Source organism: Sylvia atricapilla, chromosome 23 (genome assembly GCF_009819655.1).
Source record: "Sylvia atricapilla isolate bSylAtr1 chromosome 23, bSylAtr1.pri, whole genome shotgun sequence".
Taxonomy (NCBI): domain Eukaryota; kingdom Metazoa; phylum Chordata; class Aves; order Passeriformes; family Sylviidae; genus Sylvia; species Sylvia atricapilla.
The window spans coordinates 3,900,661-3,916,905 of record NC_089162.1 but is presented as its reverse complement, the minus strand read 5'-3'; the positions used below and the strand labels follow the sequence as shown (position 1 = coordinate 3,916,905).

The 16,245-nt window shown below is 47.5% G+C and overlaps 2 protein-coding genes across 2 annotated transcripts in view; both read right to left on the bottom strand.

Moving 5' to 3' along the window:
- HSPA8 (heat shock protein family A (Hsp70) member 8) overlaps positions 1-16,245 on the bottom strand; it is a 193,448-nt gene that overhangs the window by 171,987 nt on the left and 5,216 nt on the right. The window lies entirely within an intron of this gene.
- On the bottom strand, positions 8,095-10,352 carry BSX (brain specific homeobox). Its single transcript, XM_066334884.1, has 3 exons — positions 10,082-10,352; positions 8,950-9,146; positions 8,095-8,373 (listed from the first exon to the last, which is right to left on the bottom strand). The coding sequence occupies exons 1-3, from the start codon at positions 10,350-10,352 to the stop codon at positions 8,134-8,136; spliced, it is 708 nt and encodes a 235-aa protein (XP_066190981.1). The 3' UTR covers positions 8,095-8,133.

Sequence of the window (16,245 nt, the reverse complement as noted above, 5' to 3'; positions counted from 1 at the left end):
TGCTAGAATTGGTTCTGCTTGTACCTATTTTGTTTAATAAATTGACTGTTTGCGTTTATAGCACTTTAAATGTAGTTCCTCTGCTCTTTTTCTTTGAAATCAGTGATCTGACAATTGCAGCTTTCAGACCAGTCAGCTCCTGGCTTGTCACAGCTGGATCATTTTTAAACATAGAAACAGACAGACATATCTATGAAATATTAAAATAAACTTCTGTTTCATCTGGTTATCTTAGCACCAACAATATTCCTCTTTCTGAAGTCCAGAAGTGACTTTTGGCCAGAAATAAAAACAAAAAGGATCCATTTCTACAAAAAAGAGAAAAAAAATATGCTCCAAACATAGCAGTTGGTAATGACCCACTGCTAATTATGTAACTGTTACTCTGTTATCTCTCAGTGAAGAGTTTCCACCAAAAAAAAAAAAAATAAAATAAAATAAAAAAAAAATTTTTTTGAAGCTTGATCTGGGACAGGAAAATTCCAAACCAGTCGTGGCTGAGCATGCAGACAATCTGGGATTAGCCAGGAGCAGTTGGAAAATGTATTGGGTAACTGAGGATAATTGAGAGCTGCATGTTTGAGAGGAAAGAGCTTTTAACAGATTAAGGCTGCAAAAATAACAACAAACAGATGGGTTTCTTAGGATGCTTCCATTTCTTTAACTTAGCAAATTATGAATTAAGTCACCATATGAAATGTGATTAGAGCACACAGCGAGGGAATTTGGGCTAAAATCTCCTGGAAAAGAGGCTGGATAAAAGGGGGGAAAAAAAACCCAACCACCTTGTGATAATGTGGAATTGCTTAATCCTATTTATGGGGTCTCTTTTTTATGGGGGGCTCCAAATTTCGTTTTAGATCCCAATTTTGTTTTGGGGCTCTCAATTTTGTTTTGGGATCCCAATTCTGCCCTTCCTCATGGAAAAGGAACCTGGGCTTTGTTTTAAACCCCCCTGAGGGGCAGGAACCTGCCCTGCACTGCTGGAGCAGCCACTTGGAGTCACAGCTGGAAATTCAGAACATTTTGGGGGATACTGAGACAAATCCCAAGCACTTTGTGATGATGTGGAATTCCTTTATCCCATTTATTTGGTTTCTTTTTTTTTATGGAGGGCTCCCAATTTAATTTTGGGAGAAGTGATCCAAATTCTCCCTTCCTCCTGGAGAAGGAACCTGAGCCTTTAAACCTCCTGAGGAGCAGGAACCTGCCCTGCACTGCTGGAGCAGCTCCTTGGACTCTGGAAATTCAGGATATTTTGGGGCATTTTGAGAAATATTAAGGATATTTTGGGAAGCCTTGGTGGGAGAAGCATTGTCCAATTTGGGAACATGCCTCAGGCTGCAGGGGGAATGTTTTCCATGACATTTTTGTCATTTAAAGCCTCTAGTTCCAGCTTCTGGAGCAGAACCTTCCTCTTCCTCTTCCCCTCTCCTTTGGGCACTGCCAGGCTGGGAAGTGGTGCCATGCTCTGCTCTCCTACTTTCATTTTTTAAACCAAACCATAACCCTTTGAAGCATTTCTGCTCAGGGCACCTCAAACTTGTTGTTCCTGCTCAAAAGTGATAATCCCCCCCTTAATCCAAACCTCAAGTGCCTGTTTTAATGAAACCTTCAGATGCATATCAAAGAGCTATTTACTCGTATCTAATATTTTAATTAGATTATATTCTCAATTTAACCCATTAAACCCCCTTTGATGAGCTCCATGTTCAGTGTTTAGCCCCAGATGCTGGAGGTAATGAATATTGGACCTTTGATTTAATGAGAACTTCTGCCTTTCCAGCCTGACTCCCTTTGTATCTCCCTTTTTTTTTGCCTTTTTTTCGCTTTTCTGGCCTATAGAATTCGGTTAATTGAAGAAGTCTCTCATCACCACACATTAAGGAAGCGAAATTAGCATCCCTTTTCTGATGAGAAAATGCGAGCAGACATTTTCTCTTTGATCTGAGGGCTGAGTTGAAGTAGGCAGCAGCCCCCTGAAAATGAGCTGATGGCTGCATTATTTGGCTGCCATGCAGATGTGTCCGTGTGGTGCAAAATGCTTAATGTCTTAATTGATCACCTTCCTCCCTCGCTGGCATCCTCCTGCCAGGAATTAGGGGAGAAATGGGTTCATTTGGGGTCTTTTTTTAAAATAAAACAGTGATTTTTTTAGGAAATATTTAAATACCAAACCTGTGTGAAATTTGGATGTCCTGCTGCATCTGAAAGAGCACATTTTTTGTATTTTTAAATTATTATTTTAATAACCTTTTTTTACATATATATATATAGATATATATAAATATTTATCATCTCACAAGCCATTTAGAAATTCTGTTTCTCCTGGTGGCATCCTCCTCCCGGGAATTAGAGGAGAAAAGTCTTCATTTGGGGTCATTTTTTAAATAAAACAGTGAATTTTTAGAGATATTAAAGTGCTAAACCTGTGCAAAACTTGGATACGATGCTGCATCTGGAAGAGCAAATTTTTTATTATTATTTTAATAACTTTTTAAATATATATATATAGACACACATTAAAATTATATATTATTATATATTATATATTACTAAAACAATATATATACCATTTAGAACTTTTGTTTGCCCTGGTGTTTTGGGTGTTTTCAGTCCCAGAAAAAAAGGCATTTTTACATGGAAAGAAAATCTTTCAGCCCACCTCAATACAAATTCCGATTTTCCCTGCACTTCACGGATGTGATGGCGCAAAAAGGGGACCAATGAGCTTAAAGGCAAAGGGCAAAATTTAATGTATTTCAGATCAGGAAGGCAAAATATTTAAGTGAAAATCAGCCTTAAATGTTGAATTAAGTGTTGAGTGAGAGGCTGAGTGGGAGCAGAGTGAACAACACCCCAAGGAAATTCCCAACATTTTCTTGGCAGCACCTTTCCAGTGCCATCATTTCTCAATATTGCAGCTTCTGGGAGTGTTGCAGCTGAGATCACCTTCCGTGGGCAAAGACTTGGTGTCAGTTTTACCTAACAAAAGGAAAAAAAAATGTTGCTGTAATAACATCCCCCTTGTGTTTATTCCAAAAATAGCCCAAGTTGGTTTCCCAGCACCTCACAAAAGGCATGAGCAGGCTGCTGACACCCTCAGGGGCATTAATTTTATCAGTTAAAAAAAAAAAAAATGAAATAAGGCAAAACCTCACAGCCATCATTCCAGCTCTAAAAAAAAGATGAGGACTGAAACCAGGTGAGGTTTTGCCCAACTCCTGCAGTCCCTGGATGCTTCAACCCAGCCAGGAAGGAGCTCTGCTGGCACAAACTGAACACTGAGGGCTGTTACTCATACCAGGGGTTCAGTCTCCTCCTTGCTGCCAAACCTGAGTGTTTGGTGATGCTGTTTTACACCACGAGGACACAGACTCCAAGATTCAGAAGGCTGAAAATGACTCCTTGATTTTCGGGATGTGTCTCCCTTTTATACCATTTCACACAGCCCAATCTGATTGGTGACACAGAGACAAACCTCTTCACTGCCATTGGTCAGAGCAGAGGGACATCAAGAAGTCCCTCCTGGGGAAAGGAATGAATGACAAAGTTACAGCTACAAAAACATTTCTCCTGTTGACAGAAAATTCCCTGGGAAAGGAATTTCAGGATCCCAAAACACCTCAGGCACAGAACCAGGGCTGCATTTTCCATGTGAGGAAAAGCAGGGATGTGGAGAGAGGAACAGCTCCATGTGAGGAGGAGCTGCAGACACAGAGCCCAGCGATGGGGAAGGGCAGGGAGCTGCAGGAGGATGTCCTCATGGGCCAGAAATGATACTGAGCCCAAATCCTGGAGCTAAAAGAGCAGAACAAGAGAGGACACAGTCTCAGGCTGTGCCGAGGGAAATACAGGCTGGATATCAGGAAAAAGGTTTTTACAGAAAGGGTGATAAAGTATTGGGATGCTCTGCCTGGGGAGTGGTGGAGTCACATCCCTGGATGTGTTTAAGGACACACTGGATGTGGCACTCAGGGTGTAGTTGAGGTGTCAGGGCTGGGCTGGACTCAGTGATCCTGGAGGTCTCCTCCACCCTGGTGGTTCTGGGATTCTGTGAATTCTGTGGTCTCCAGCTTGGCCCAACCCCAGGTGCAGAGTGGGGAGCTGCAGGTGGTGCTCAGAGCCGGGTTTGTGTCCCGGGAGCTCTGCAGGGTTTGTCCTGCAGCCCCAGCCAGGCCAACAGGATGCCCCAGAGCGGAGAATCCCCACCTGGGGCAGCCCCTGGAGTGGGCTCAGGAGCAGCTGAAATGTGGGGACAGCTCCTCTTCGCTCCTGCCATCACAAATCTGTGTCATAAAACCTCAAACCAACTTCTTCCTTGGAAAAAAATGCACCCTCAGAGGTGGAAAAGCCACTTGTGGGACCAGGATCTCACCTTGACACCCTCCTGCCTTGCCAAGCACTAATTCAGGGAGCAGCAGTCCCCACCCCTGCAGTGCAGCCACCCGTGGCTCATCCAGCCTCTGGAAACAGGATAAATGCAAGAAATGAGAAATCTAGAAACAAGATCAATCAGAGAAAACAAGAGCACTTGAAAGATGATGAATCCAAGAAACAAGAACTCCAGAAACAAGATGAATGCAAGAAACAAGAAATCTTGAAACAGAATAAATCAAAGAAACGAGAAATCTAGAAACAGGGTGAGTCCAAGAAACAAGAAATCTAGAAACAACATGAATCCCAGAAACAAGACATTTAAAAAGAAGATTAATCCCAGAAACAAGAGCTCTAGAAACAAGGTAAGTACAAGAAATCTAGAAACGAGATAAATCCGAGACCAAAATCAGCCACTCGTTGAGCCAAGGCCATCCAAGCAGGAGTTTATTGAGGTGATGAAGGTGATGCTGTGTGTTGTTGGGAGGAGAAGCTCCTCAGCATGGCTCACACCCACAGGAGCTTCACTTCAGGGATAAAAAGAGTCCAGCAGGGAGCAGAGGGGAGTGAGGAGAGAAATCACACAAAGGATTTCACATCATGCCCAGGTCCTTTTTGGCCATATTTACACCTTCCCCACAGTACTGACCCTCCGTGTGTGTGTAACAGCAAGAAATTCAAATTATTTGCCCCATAACTGCCCTTACAACCTAGATCTGATCTGATTTTATGGAGTTCTGGCCATAGAAGGAAAGAATTAGGGTTGGAACTGCTTTTCAAACCCGTAAAAGTTCAAAATGCTTAAGGCAGCACATGGGAAAATGCTCCAAGTCCAAACAGAAAGCAAAGGTTCATGGCAGGATTTTATAGATTGGGTTTTGATTTTCTATAATGAAAACAACAACAACCAAAAAGCGTTAGCCACTTGGGTCTTAAATTAATCACCAGAACATAATTTCATTTCAGAAAAAAATCACTGAAGGGTTTTGATGAAAATCAATCGACTTGAAAAAAAAATAGGAAATCCACCGACATTTCCTGTTCCCAGCGATTATTTCCTGCAAGTCACTTCCACTCCAGCATTCCCCAAATTAACACATTAAATATATATGTTTTTTAAAAAAATAAGAAAGCAGCTCTAAATCTCTCCCCTACCCTTCAAGCTTCTGGGGGAGAGCAGGGAAAAGTCGGCTGCTGTCAGGGACTGAGGCAGGATCCACAAATAAAGCCTCATTTTCTTTATTCCAAGTGAAAAATCTCCGATAGAAACAAAAATTCTCCTGCCCAGCCCTTCCCTTTTTCCCAGGACCATTTCCATTCTTCAATAACTCAATCCCAAAACTCATTCCAGACTCTGGGAATTCCATTTTTCCATCTCCAACTGGGCTCTGGAAATTCCATTTTTCCATCTCCAGCTGGGCTGGTGGCACAGGGAATTTCTCTGCCTGGGAGTGTTTCCTTCAGCTCTCTCAGTTTCTGGGTTTTGGGGGGTTTTTTTTGCAAACTTTGTGGGATGAGCAGATTCCCAAAATCTTCCTGTTCCCTGCAAGGCTCCTGGGGTGGGGACATCGCTGGGCTGGGAATATTCACACTCTGCCTGAGTTTATCACTGAGGGATCGGGTTTTAATCTGATTTAGAGTTTTAATTGTCAGCCAAGGTGCCTTAAAACCTCCCGGAGGTGAAGAGGGTTGCGAGGTTTGTTTTATTGGTCGGCAGAAATATTTTGGGATGGGAGTTCCTGGAGTGGCAGGGGAGGAACAGCAGAGCTCTGAGGGTTCTTTGGGTCGAGTTTTGAGGTTTTCTCACAGATGTGACAGCCCCGAGCCATCCCCGACCCCGGGAACAGCAGCGACAAACGCATTAAAAAAAATAAAATTACCCCATAAATTATTATTGAATTATCCCATAAATATCACGTGGAGCTTTTCTCTGATGTGGTTTTTAATAATTCCCAAAGAAACGCGACCTCGGGGGAGGCTGGGAATAATCACAGCTCAAAATCCCCTGTGGGTGACACGGAAAAATGGGAAAATTCCAGGTTTTTCTGTTCCCATCGCATCCCTGCCCCGGGATTTGGGAGAAGGGGAGAGCCCCGAGCTGGGAGCAGCATTTTCAGATGGTTCTGCTTCAAACCTCACCGAGATTTCAGGACCAAAGGGATTGCTTTGCCTTCTGAATCCTGGTTTATAGAAAGGTGAGTGGCGTTTTGTGGGTGGAAATGATTGTCCTGGAAGGATTTATTAGAGACTTTTCCTGGATATTGGATGGATATCGGGGGTTTTCCTCTGTGTGATCTTTATTTTACATGTAAAAAACCCACAAAGGCAGACTCGCAGAAAAAAAGGCAACAAACACGCACATATTTCAATCATCTATATTTTATATATTAAACAGGAAAATTAAACTTTTTCCTCTCCCAAAACGACATGTCCCATAATCCGAAATGCCCTGAAAGTGCTAGGGACGCCAGACAACCGAATGAAAATTCCCCATAAAAACCAAAAAAGAACAAAAACAAAAGGACAACAAAATAAAAAATAATAATAATAAAAAAACCAAACCAAAACAAAAAGGGAATAAAAAAAAATTAAATTACCTAACGAGACACCAGCACGCCGCCGTGTCGCTGCTGCAGCAATGAATAAATGGAATAAATATCTGAACCAGCGCAGCCCCCACTCAAGGTTTTTCCAGGAGAAATTCCCCATCCCAACATCTCCTCTCCGGAGAGACGCTGAGCCTCCTCCCGGCTCATTTCCCAGCCAGCGGCTCAGCCCAAAACCATTAAAAATAAACTCTAAAAACTCTGGATTTACCTGGAAACGAAGCCCGTTTCCCCGGCGGGGAGGGAAAGGCAAAGCGAGCGCGGCCGGGGCTGCTCCAGCTGAGCCGGGACAAGGGAGGGGACAAACCGGGACCGGCTCCGGGGTTATTCCACAGGAAAAGGGAATTCTCCGCCATCCACACTGGAAGCCGGGCAGGAATCAGGCTGCCGACACTCCTCCAAGCTGGAGAAAATCCCTTTTTGCTGGCTGGGAGCGTTTGCTCCGTGCAGCAAACGAGTTGTTGGTGATGCTCCCCCTTCCTTTCCCCAGAGCGAATGGAATAAACAGGTTTTTTTTTTTTTTTTTTTTTTTTTTTTTTTTTTTTTTTTTTTTTTTTTTTTTTTTTTTTTTTTTTTTTTTAGCCTTACCTGTTTCTTCGGAGGTTGTTTTTTTTTTTGTTTTTTTTTTTTATTATTATTATTTTTCTCACGATTCTTTTTCTTTCTGCCAGTGTCGGAAGCTCTGCCCGACCTCCCGCGCTGGGGATGGAGAGGGCGAGCGTGGAAAAAGCGGCCGGGATTTGGGATTCATGGACTAAAGGGTGACATTGGCCCTGCCTGCCGCTCCCAGGAACCACAACACGCTGCCACGAGTAGACATTTATTTGACACCCGAGGAAAGTTCGGGGAACGAGGAAAAGTCCGAGGGAAGAGGGGGATCTAAAGCAAACCCGGCTCGTTCGATTGCCCCCCGCCCCAAATTTCCGAGCCAAGCCCAGCCTTGGGGTGATGCTGGGGGACACCGCGGGGACCCGACATCCTCGGGGACATCGCCACCTTCTCCCCGGGAGGGGACAGGGCTCTCCCGGGAGGGGACAGGGCTGTCCCCGCGCCCACAGCCCCTTGCCCGGGCAGTGCCCATCGTGCCGAGGCGGCGGTGACCCGCGGGGCCGGGGCAGAGCCAAGGAGAAGCAGCAGAGCCCCGGCTGTCCTAGAGGCGGTGGGGGCACATGTCCCCGTCCTCCAGGATGTCCACCTCGTCCTCGGGGTCCTGCAGCAGGAAAGGAGCGGCGGGAGCCTTGCGGGGCTCTGCTCCGGCCGGTTCGGGCAGCTCGGGCTCCGGGGAGCTCTGCTCGCGGCTCTCCTCCCCGGCCGCCTGCTTCGGGTCGTCCTGAGTCTTCCTCAGCTGCTTTTTGTGCTTCATGCGGCGGTTCTGGAACCAGGTTTTCACCTGGGGAGAGGAGGGAAAGAGGGAGAAAGATTGAGGGGAAAAAGAGAAAAAAAAAAAAAAAAGGAAGGGTGGGAAAAAGTGATGAGAATTAAAGGGAGAAGGATGGTGGATGTGGGGGTGGTGGATGTGATCCATGTGGGGACACCGGAGGAGACGTGGGGATCCTGGAGGAGATGTGCGGATGCTGGAAGTGATCCGGGGGATGCTGGAAGTGACCCGGGGGATGCTGGAAGGTTGGGAAGTCGGGATTCAGAGGGGATGTGGTATGGAGGATGCTGCACGGGATTCGAGGATGCTGGAAGTGATCCGGGGGATGCTGGAAGTGATTCGGGGGATGCTGGAAGTGATCCGGGGGATGCTGGAAGTGATCCAGGGGATGCTGGAAGGTTGGGACGTCGGGATTCAGAGGGGATGTGGTATGGAGGATGCTGGAGGGGATGCAGGGATGCTGGAAGTGACCCGGGGAACTCTGAAAGGATGGGCTGTGGGGATTCTCCTCGGGCTGTGGGGATTCTCCTCGGGCTGTGGAGATGATGAATGAGATGTGGGGACGCTGCACGGGCCGAAGGACGATACCTGCGTCTCGGAGAGGCTGAGCGCCGTGGCCAGCTCCACCCGCTCGGGCGTGGAGAGGTACCTCTGGATCTCAAACCTCTTCTCCAGGCCCGAGAGCTGCGAGTCGGAGAAGACGGTGCGGGCTTTGCGGCGGCGGCAGTGCTTCCCGGGCAGCTCGGCGTGAGCGTGGTGCTGGAACAGCGCGGGCACGGGCACTCCTGCGGGGACACAGCGGCCGGAGCCCGCTGCGGTGGGGCGGGGAGCGGCCACGGGGCAAACCTCCGCAGGGATGGAGGTGTCCTGCCTCTCCCCGCCGTGGGCTCGCCCTCGCCCTTTTCTCATTTTTCGTTGTTTTATTTTTATTTTTTTTTTTCCACTTTAGCTCGTTTCGGAGGTCGGTGGATTGGTTTGGGCTCCGGGGTTTTGTTGGGGGTTTTCAGGCCGGGAAGGTGAAGGGAGCCCCGGGAACGCTGCCATCGGAGGGGAGCCGATGGGGGTGAAACCACAACGAAATGGGTATGGAAAAAACCGGCAGAGCTCTGGAAAAGGGTGGGATGGGGGAAGCGATCCCGCACGGCCCCGCTGACACACGGCTTGGGAAACTTGAGAGGTTTTCTCCCTGCAGAGAGAGGAACGAGCCCCGGGAGGAGGGAGAGGAGCGGCACAGCCCCCGCTGGGAAAGCAAAAAACCCTTGGGCAAGGCGAGGGGAAAAGAGAAGTTATCCGTTCCAAAATACAAGGGATTTTTAATAAAATAAAATAAAATTTTTAAAAAAATAATTTAAAAATAATTAACAAATAAAATAATAAAATAAAATTAAAATAAAGTAGAATAGAATAGAATAGCATAGAATAGAATAGAATAGAATAGAATAGAATAGAATAGAATAGAATAGAATAGAATAGAATTAAAATAAAAATAAAAATAAAATAAAATAAAATAAAATAAATAAAATAAAATAGAATAGAATAGAATAGAAGGCAAAGAGAGGGAATCCCCCAAGGTCCCGGCCATCCCCTCAGTGACTGCCCCGGCCCGAGCGGCTCGTGTCCCGGGGTGATGCTGAGGGACGCACACACAACCCCGGCAGCCCCAGCGCGGCTCTTTCCCTCCTGTGCCCACCCTCCCCAGCCCAGAGGCGGCCGCACTTACCCGAGGCGGTGAGGAAATAGGGCTGGTGGTGGTGGTGATGCTCCGGCTTGTGCAGGGCGGGGTGCGGGTGCGGCGCCAGCAGGCTCGGGGCGGGCATCAGGGGGTACCCATAGTCCAAGAGGGGCACTCGGGAGGCCAGGGAGCCGGGGAAGGGCTCGGGGGGCAGCTCCCGCAGGGCTTTGGGCTTGTGCAGGAGGATGTCCTCGATGAAGAAGGACGTGGGCCTGCCCGTGGACACCGGGTGCACCGGAGCCGTGAAGTTGATGTTCATGACGGGTCGGAGTTGGGGGACAGAGAGAGGGGGAGTTCGGCTGCAGCCCACCCCGGAGCAGGCGGATAGGGAGAGGGGAAAAAAAAAATCACGATAAAATAAGTAAATAAAGTCTTTTTTTTGGTCTTTTTTAATCCCCGCCGCAGTCAAAATAAAATAAAATTAAATTAAATTAAAAATAAAAATAAAGTAAAATAGTACAATACAATACAATACAACACAATAAAAATAAAATAAATGAAGTAAAAGAATACAATACAATAAAATAAGGTAAAACAATGAAAGAAAAAGAAATAAAATAAATAAAGTAAAATAAAATAATAAAATAAAATAAAGTAAAATAAAATAAAGTAAAATAAATAAAATAAAATAAAATAAAATAAAATAAAATAAATAAAATAAAATAAATAAAATAAAATAAAATAAAATAAAATAAAATAAAATAAAATAAAATAAAATAAAGCTATTATTTTAATGGGTTCCCCCAGGCGGAGCGGAGCTGGCGGAGCCGGGGGAGGCGAGGCGGGCTGCCCGGGGATGCGCGGGGCGCATTTGAGGCGCGCTGGGAAGGGGGATCGGCGCTGAGCCAATGGCGAGCGCGGGGAGGACGGACCTGCCGGGCCACCCCGACCACCCCCGGGGCCAGGAGGGGCCCGGAGCCGCTCAGGAGCCGCTCCGCACCTTCCCCCGAGCACCGCTCGGCTCCCAGCGCCGTGTTCGGGGAGTTTTCCCCAACATCGAGGGGAAATCGCCTTCCTTTTTTTTTTTTTTTTTTTTTTTTATTATTAAAAAAGGAGGAAAAAAAAAAAGAGAGAGAAAAATGTTTAAAAATATGTATTAAAGAAAGGAAAAAAAAAAAAGGGGGGGAAGGGGGAAAAAAGGAAAAAATAAAGAAAAAAAAGAGAAAAAGAAAAGAAAAAAAGAAAGAAAATAATAAAACTTGGGGGAAAATAAACCAGAGGTTCTTTTCCAACCTGTCCCCGTGCCCGCAGCCTCTCCCTTCCCTCCCAGCTCTCATCCCAGCACGGTTTTGTTCCCGTCCCTTCCCCGCTCTCTGTTGCGCCAACACTTTTTTTTTTTTTTTTTTTTTTTTGGGTCTTTCCTCTGTTTGTCTTTTTTTTTTTTTGTCTTTTTTTTTTTTTTTTCCTTTCCCTCACCCCTCTAATCTGCACCATTCATTTCCCCGGAGTCAATTTGCTCAAATGAGGGTGATACACCACATCATAGCCCAGATAATTTCGGTTCGCATCTCGCAAAATTGCTCTAATTATTGATGTTAAACTCAGGGAAATTAAAAGAAGGCGCTTCCCCTTCATCTCCTGATTTTAAGCTCTAATTTGTTGAAATCGAGTTGTCATCACAATTCCAATCACTGCCGTTAATAGTAAAAGTGTTCTAATAGAGGCAGAATTCGCACAACCCATGCTATTAGATAATTAAGAAAGATGTTAGAAAGACAAGTGCTAATCCTTGGGCACACGGACAGCGTTTCCATCTGATCCAGCAGGTAGAACAAATTAATTACCCGAATCAATTAGTCCTAAAAGTACAGTTCTCGGGGAAGTGCAAGCCATGCCTTCCATATGGATGAGCTGGTAAATGATAAATAGATGAGGAAAAAGCTGTAAAAGAATAGGAGCGGCCTTTAATGAGCGCTCGGCTCCGAGTTCTCCAGCGGTGGCGGCTCTGCCCCGGCACCGCCACGGGCCGGGGGACGGGGATGGAGCCTTCAGCAGCTGCCAAAATTCGGGAGGGGACAGTGGGAAAGGTCCCGGTGCCACCAGGACACCCCACGGGAGGGTTTTGTCACAGCCGCAGCCACAATGTGTTCTACGGTGAGAGGGCAGTGCTCACACACTCCAGCAGCGTGCATTAAATTGATGTTAAATAGATATTAACTAGATATTAAATAGATATTAAATAGATATTAAGTGTGTATGCCTTTCTAGCTTTATTTTATGTGTTGTGTTTGTATTTATATATTATATTCTTATATGGAATCTGTGGGGGGTTTTATCTTTTTAATAGATGTGTATTTGTACATACAGATCTTTGCCTGCAGAGTATGGATCAGCAATGCTGGAGCAGGGAAGCAGGAGGAGCACCACAGGACTGGGAAAAACCTCTCCTCTCCTCTCCTCTCCTCTCCTCTCCTCTCCTCTCCTCTCCTCTCCTCTCCTCTCCTCTCCTCTCCTCTCCTCTCCTCTCCTCTCCTCTCCTCTCCTCTCCTCTCCTCTCCTCTCCTCTCCTCTCCTCTCCTCTCCTCTCCTCTCCTCTCCTCTCCTCTCCTCTCCTCTCCTCTCCTCTCCTCTCCTCTCCTCTCCTCTCCTCTCCTCTCCTCTCCTCTCCTCTCCTCTTTCCTCAGGAAAATACATATATAAATAAAAAACTAAATCAATAAACAGCTGGATTAAAAAAAAATAATAGATAAGGCAATAATTCTGTTGGGGTGGCCCCTCCTGGAACGACCATTACAAGTTTTGGGATTTTTTTTTGGCTGAAGGGTTTAGAAATCCCACAGTCTGACAACTCTGCGATGGAGTGAAGGAGTGGAGGGATTCAGGGTGATGAGCCGGGGCTGGTGATGATGAGGAGTGTGTAAGCTGCTTGAGGGGCCATCTCATCAGCTGGGATTGCTCCGCCACCCCCGGGGGGGGAAATTTGGGTGTTTAAAGCAGAGCTGAGAGATGAATGCTGTGTCACCTCAGCCAGGTCACTCCCAGCTCCGGCACTCGGGCAAGGACACGGACAGCGCTGGTCATGGACAAGGACATGGATAGGGCTGGTCATGGACAAGGACATGGACAAGGACATGGATAGGGCTGGTCATGGACAAGGACAGGGACAGGGACATGGAGAGGGCTGGTCATGGACAAGGACAGGGACAGGGCTGGTCATGGACAGGGACAGGGACAGGGCTGGTCATGGACAAGGACATGGAGAGGGCTGGTCATGGACAAGGACAGGGATAGGGCTGGTCATGGACAGGGACATGGACAAGGACAGGGATAGGGCTGGTCATGGACAAGGACATGGACAAGGACAAGGACAGGGACAAGGACACGGACAAGGCTGCTCTGGGGAGTCCCCCTTCATTCAGGGGCAGATGAAGCAGCGCAGGAATGGGGCCGTGCCTTGGTGCTCATTGGCACCAAAACTCGTCCCCAAATCGCGCAGTGGCACTGGGGACACCACAGCCTCTCCCTGCTGCTGTGTTGGGGTGAGAAGCAGAGGGGATAAATAAATCCCATCTGGGCAGGAGGGACAGGACAGCAGCCCCGGCATGGGGGATCTCCACTGCAGTCCTCACACCCGGGGATTTAAAATATTTAACATTTCACATGGGTTTGTGACAGAAATGGGGAGCCGGCTGCAGTTGCTCCTCTTTTCCCCAAAAGCCTTTTACCTGTTTTCCCCATTTGTGCCTCTGCTGCAGGTCCCTGGGCGGAGGGGACCCAGCAGTGGGGATTTCATCCAGGGACCCCCAAACACGACCAGGAGCAGCCCCTGGGCCCTGGATGGGCCCTTCCCACACCCAGGGACACACACAGAGGGTTCAGCCCACACCCCGATCCATCTGCCGGGAGAACAGACACACAGCAGAGAGTGCCCCGGAACTCAGCTCCTGATGGGCTGAGGGAAACCACAGGGAACAAGATCAGGATCAGGTTTGGGATCGGGATCAGGATGAGGAACAGGTTTGGGATCAGGAACAGGTTTGGGATCGGGATCAGGATGAGGAACAGGTTTGGGATCAGGAACAGGTTTGGGATCGGGATCAGGATCAGGAAGAGGATCAGGATTAAGACTAGGATTGGGATCAGGTTCAGGATCAGGAACAGGATCAGGGTCAGGATCAGGAATAAAACTGGGATCAAGAACAGGCTCAGGAATGGGCTCAGGATCAGGATCAAGTTTGAAATCAGGATAAGGATCAGGATCAGGAGAAGCTGCAGCTTGGGCTGTTTCCCTCACTGGAGATTTCCCTCCCCATTTGAAAGGAACCAGAGGGGAGGACCAGAATTGTCCCTTTTCCCATCCCGCTGAACATCTTGAGGGACCCTGTGAATCTCAGCCTGGCACCCCAAACCCCTCAGACCTGGTGGTTTTTATCAAACCACACCCACACTGCTCTGGAGCTTGTCCCTTGCTCCTTCAATAAAATAAAAAATATCATTATACGGCCTCCAGGAGGTTTATAAACTTTCTGGAAGTGATGCAGCCCCATTTCTGATTAAATCCCACACGTGCTTTGCTTAGATCCACACCAGCCGCCATCACCCACACCCTTGGCATCATTTGAAGATATCACAGGGAGAATTTTTTGCCCAGGGAAACAGAAATGTATTTGACTTAAAACCTCGGGGGTCACTTCAGAGGTCAGCACGGCTGCATTGACGCCGGCGGCTTCGTTTCAGCGCGCTGCATTAGGGATAAATTTGGTGTGGTTTAAAAATACAGGCACTTACCTTGCCGTGGCTCTTGAGGAGGTGAGGTAGCTCAGGAGCCCGGCCTTTTCATGCCTTTCAAGACCAATCCACTCCAAAAGGAAGGGTTAAATTAAAAACAGACAGCCTTGATAGGCTCCAAATGGGAGCCTGGCTGCAGCAGAGAGGGCTGAAGAGCCCGGGCTGAGTAGCCACACACGTAAGACGCAGCTTTTGAACACAAAGCTTGGCTTAATGGAGAATGTTCCTTGCATGATGCTTCAGCCACAGCCACTTCCCATCCCCGAGTGCCTCTGCTGCTGGCGGGAGGGAAAAACACTCGTGGCTCGCCCCAGCCCCTCTCCCCACCTCCATCCTGACTGCCTCGGCCTAAATCTGCCTCGCCCTAAATCTGCCTTTGTCTAAAGCTGCCTTTGCCTAAACCTTTTCTGCACAGGCTCAGGCTCACCTGGCGGCCCGTGGACAGCCCAGGGGAGGGAGGGATGTGCTGCTGATGGAGGATTTTGTCGGTTCTGCTCGACTGAGACAAAGTGGGGACCCCTGGAGCACCAGGCTGAGAATTTTCCTGGCATTTCAGCTTTGCCTCAGAGAAACAGGAGCTGAACTCTTTCCAGCTTGGGATTTGGGTGATTCTGGGGATATTTCTGCTGGAAAACCTCTGCTCTGCCCTGGCAGCAGCTCAGGGAGAGCTGGGAGAGTGGGTTTGATGTTGTCTCAGGGCTGAGAGAGGGGAAATGAAGCTCCAAAGAGGATTTTGCCTCTTAACCTGGGTTGGTGGCAGGGGAAGATCCATCCAAGTTTTCCAAGGCTCGTAATTCCACCCTTGGCTTCTGCTGCCTCAGATCCCTGTCATTCCCCGGGATGTCCTTCAGCAGTGCTGAGAAGAAGAAAATCCAGGGTGAGAACCAGAGGGGAATTCAGCCTGGTGATCCATCCCCAGACAAGAAACCCTCAGGTTGAAAGGCAGCTCTGTGGAACTGGGACAGAATCACTGCACCTCCCCAGAAAAGCTCAGTGATTCCAGGGGAAAGGCACAAGGGGGTGGAAGTGCTGCTGATGGGAGAAGGTTTTGAGACAGGAGGACACTTCTGAGGCTTCGACCCCGGCAAGAAGTGCAGGAACCTTGGGCATAAAAAGGGAGAAAAATTGAAGGTGTCAAGAGACTCCAGCTTCCTCACACAGCTCCCAAACTCAGCTATCCGTGGGTGGCTCAGCAGGTCCATTCCCAAATCCAGGATTTTATCTCTGCACGACAAATTGATCTCTTTATCTGGTAACCCTAAAGGTTTCCTCAAGGCAGAGAATAAAAGCAGTATCATTGACAAACATTGAAGGTTTGATTGAAACACTTCCCTTTGAAGTGACACTAATTAATTGGGACCTTTTTAATTACCTAATAATTATTTTCAGCTTCAACAGGGTGATCAGGACATTTCCAAAACCCA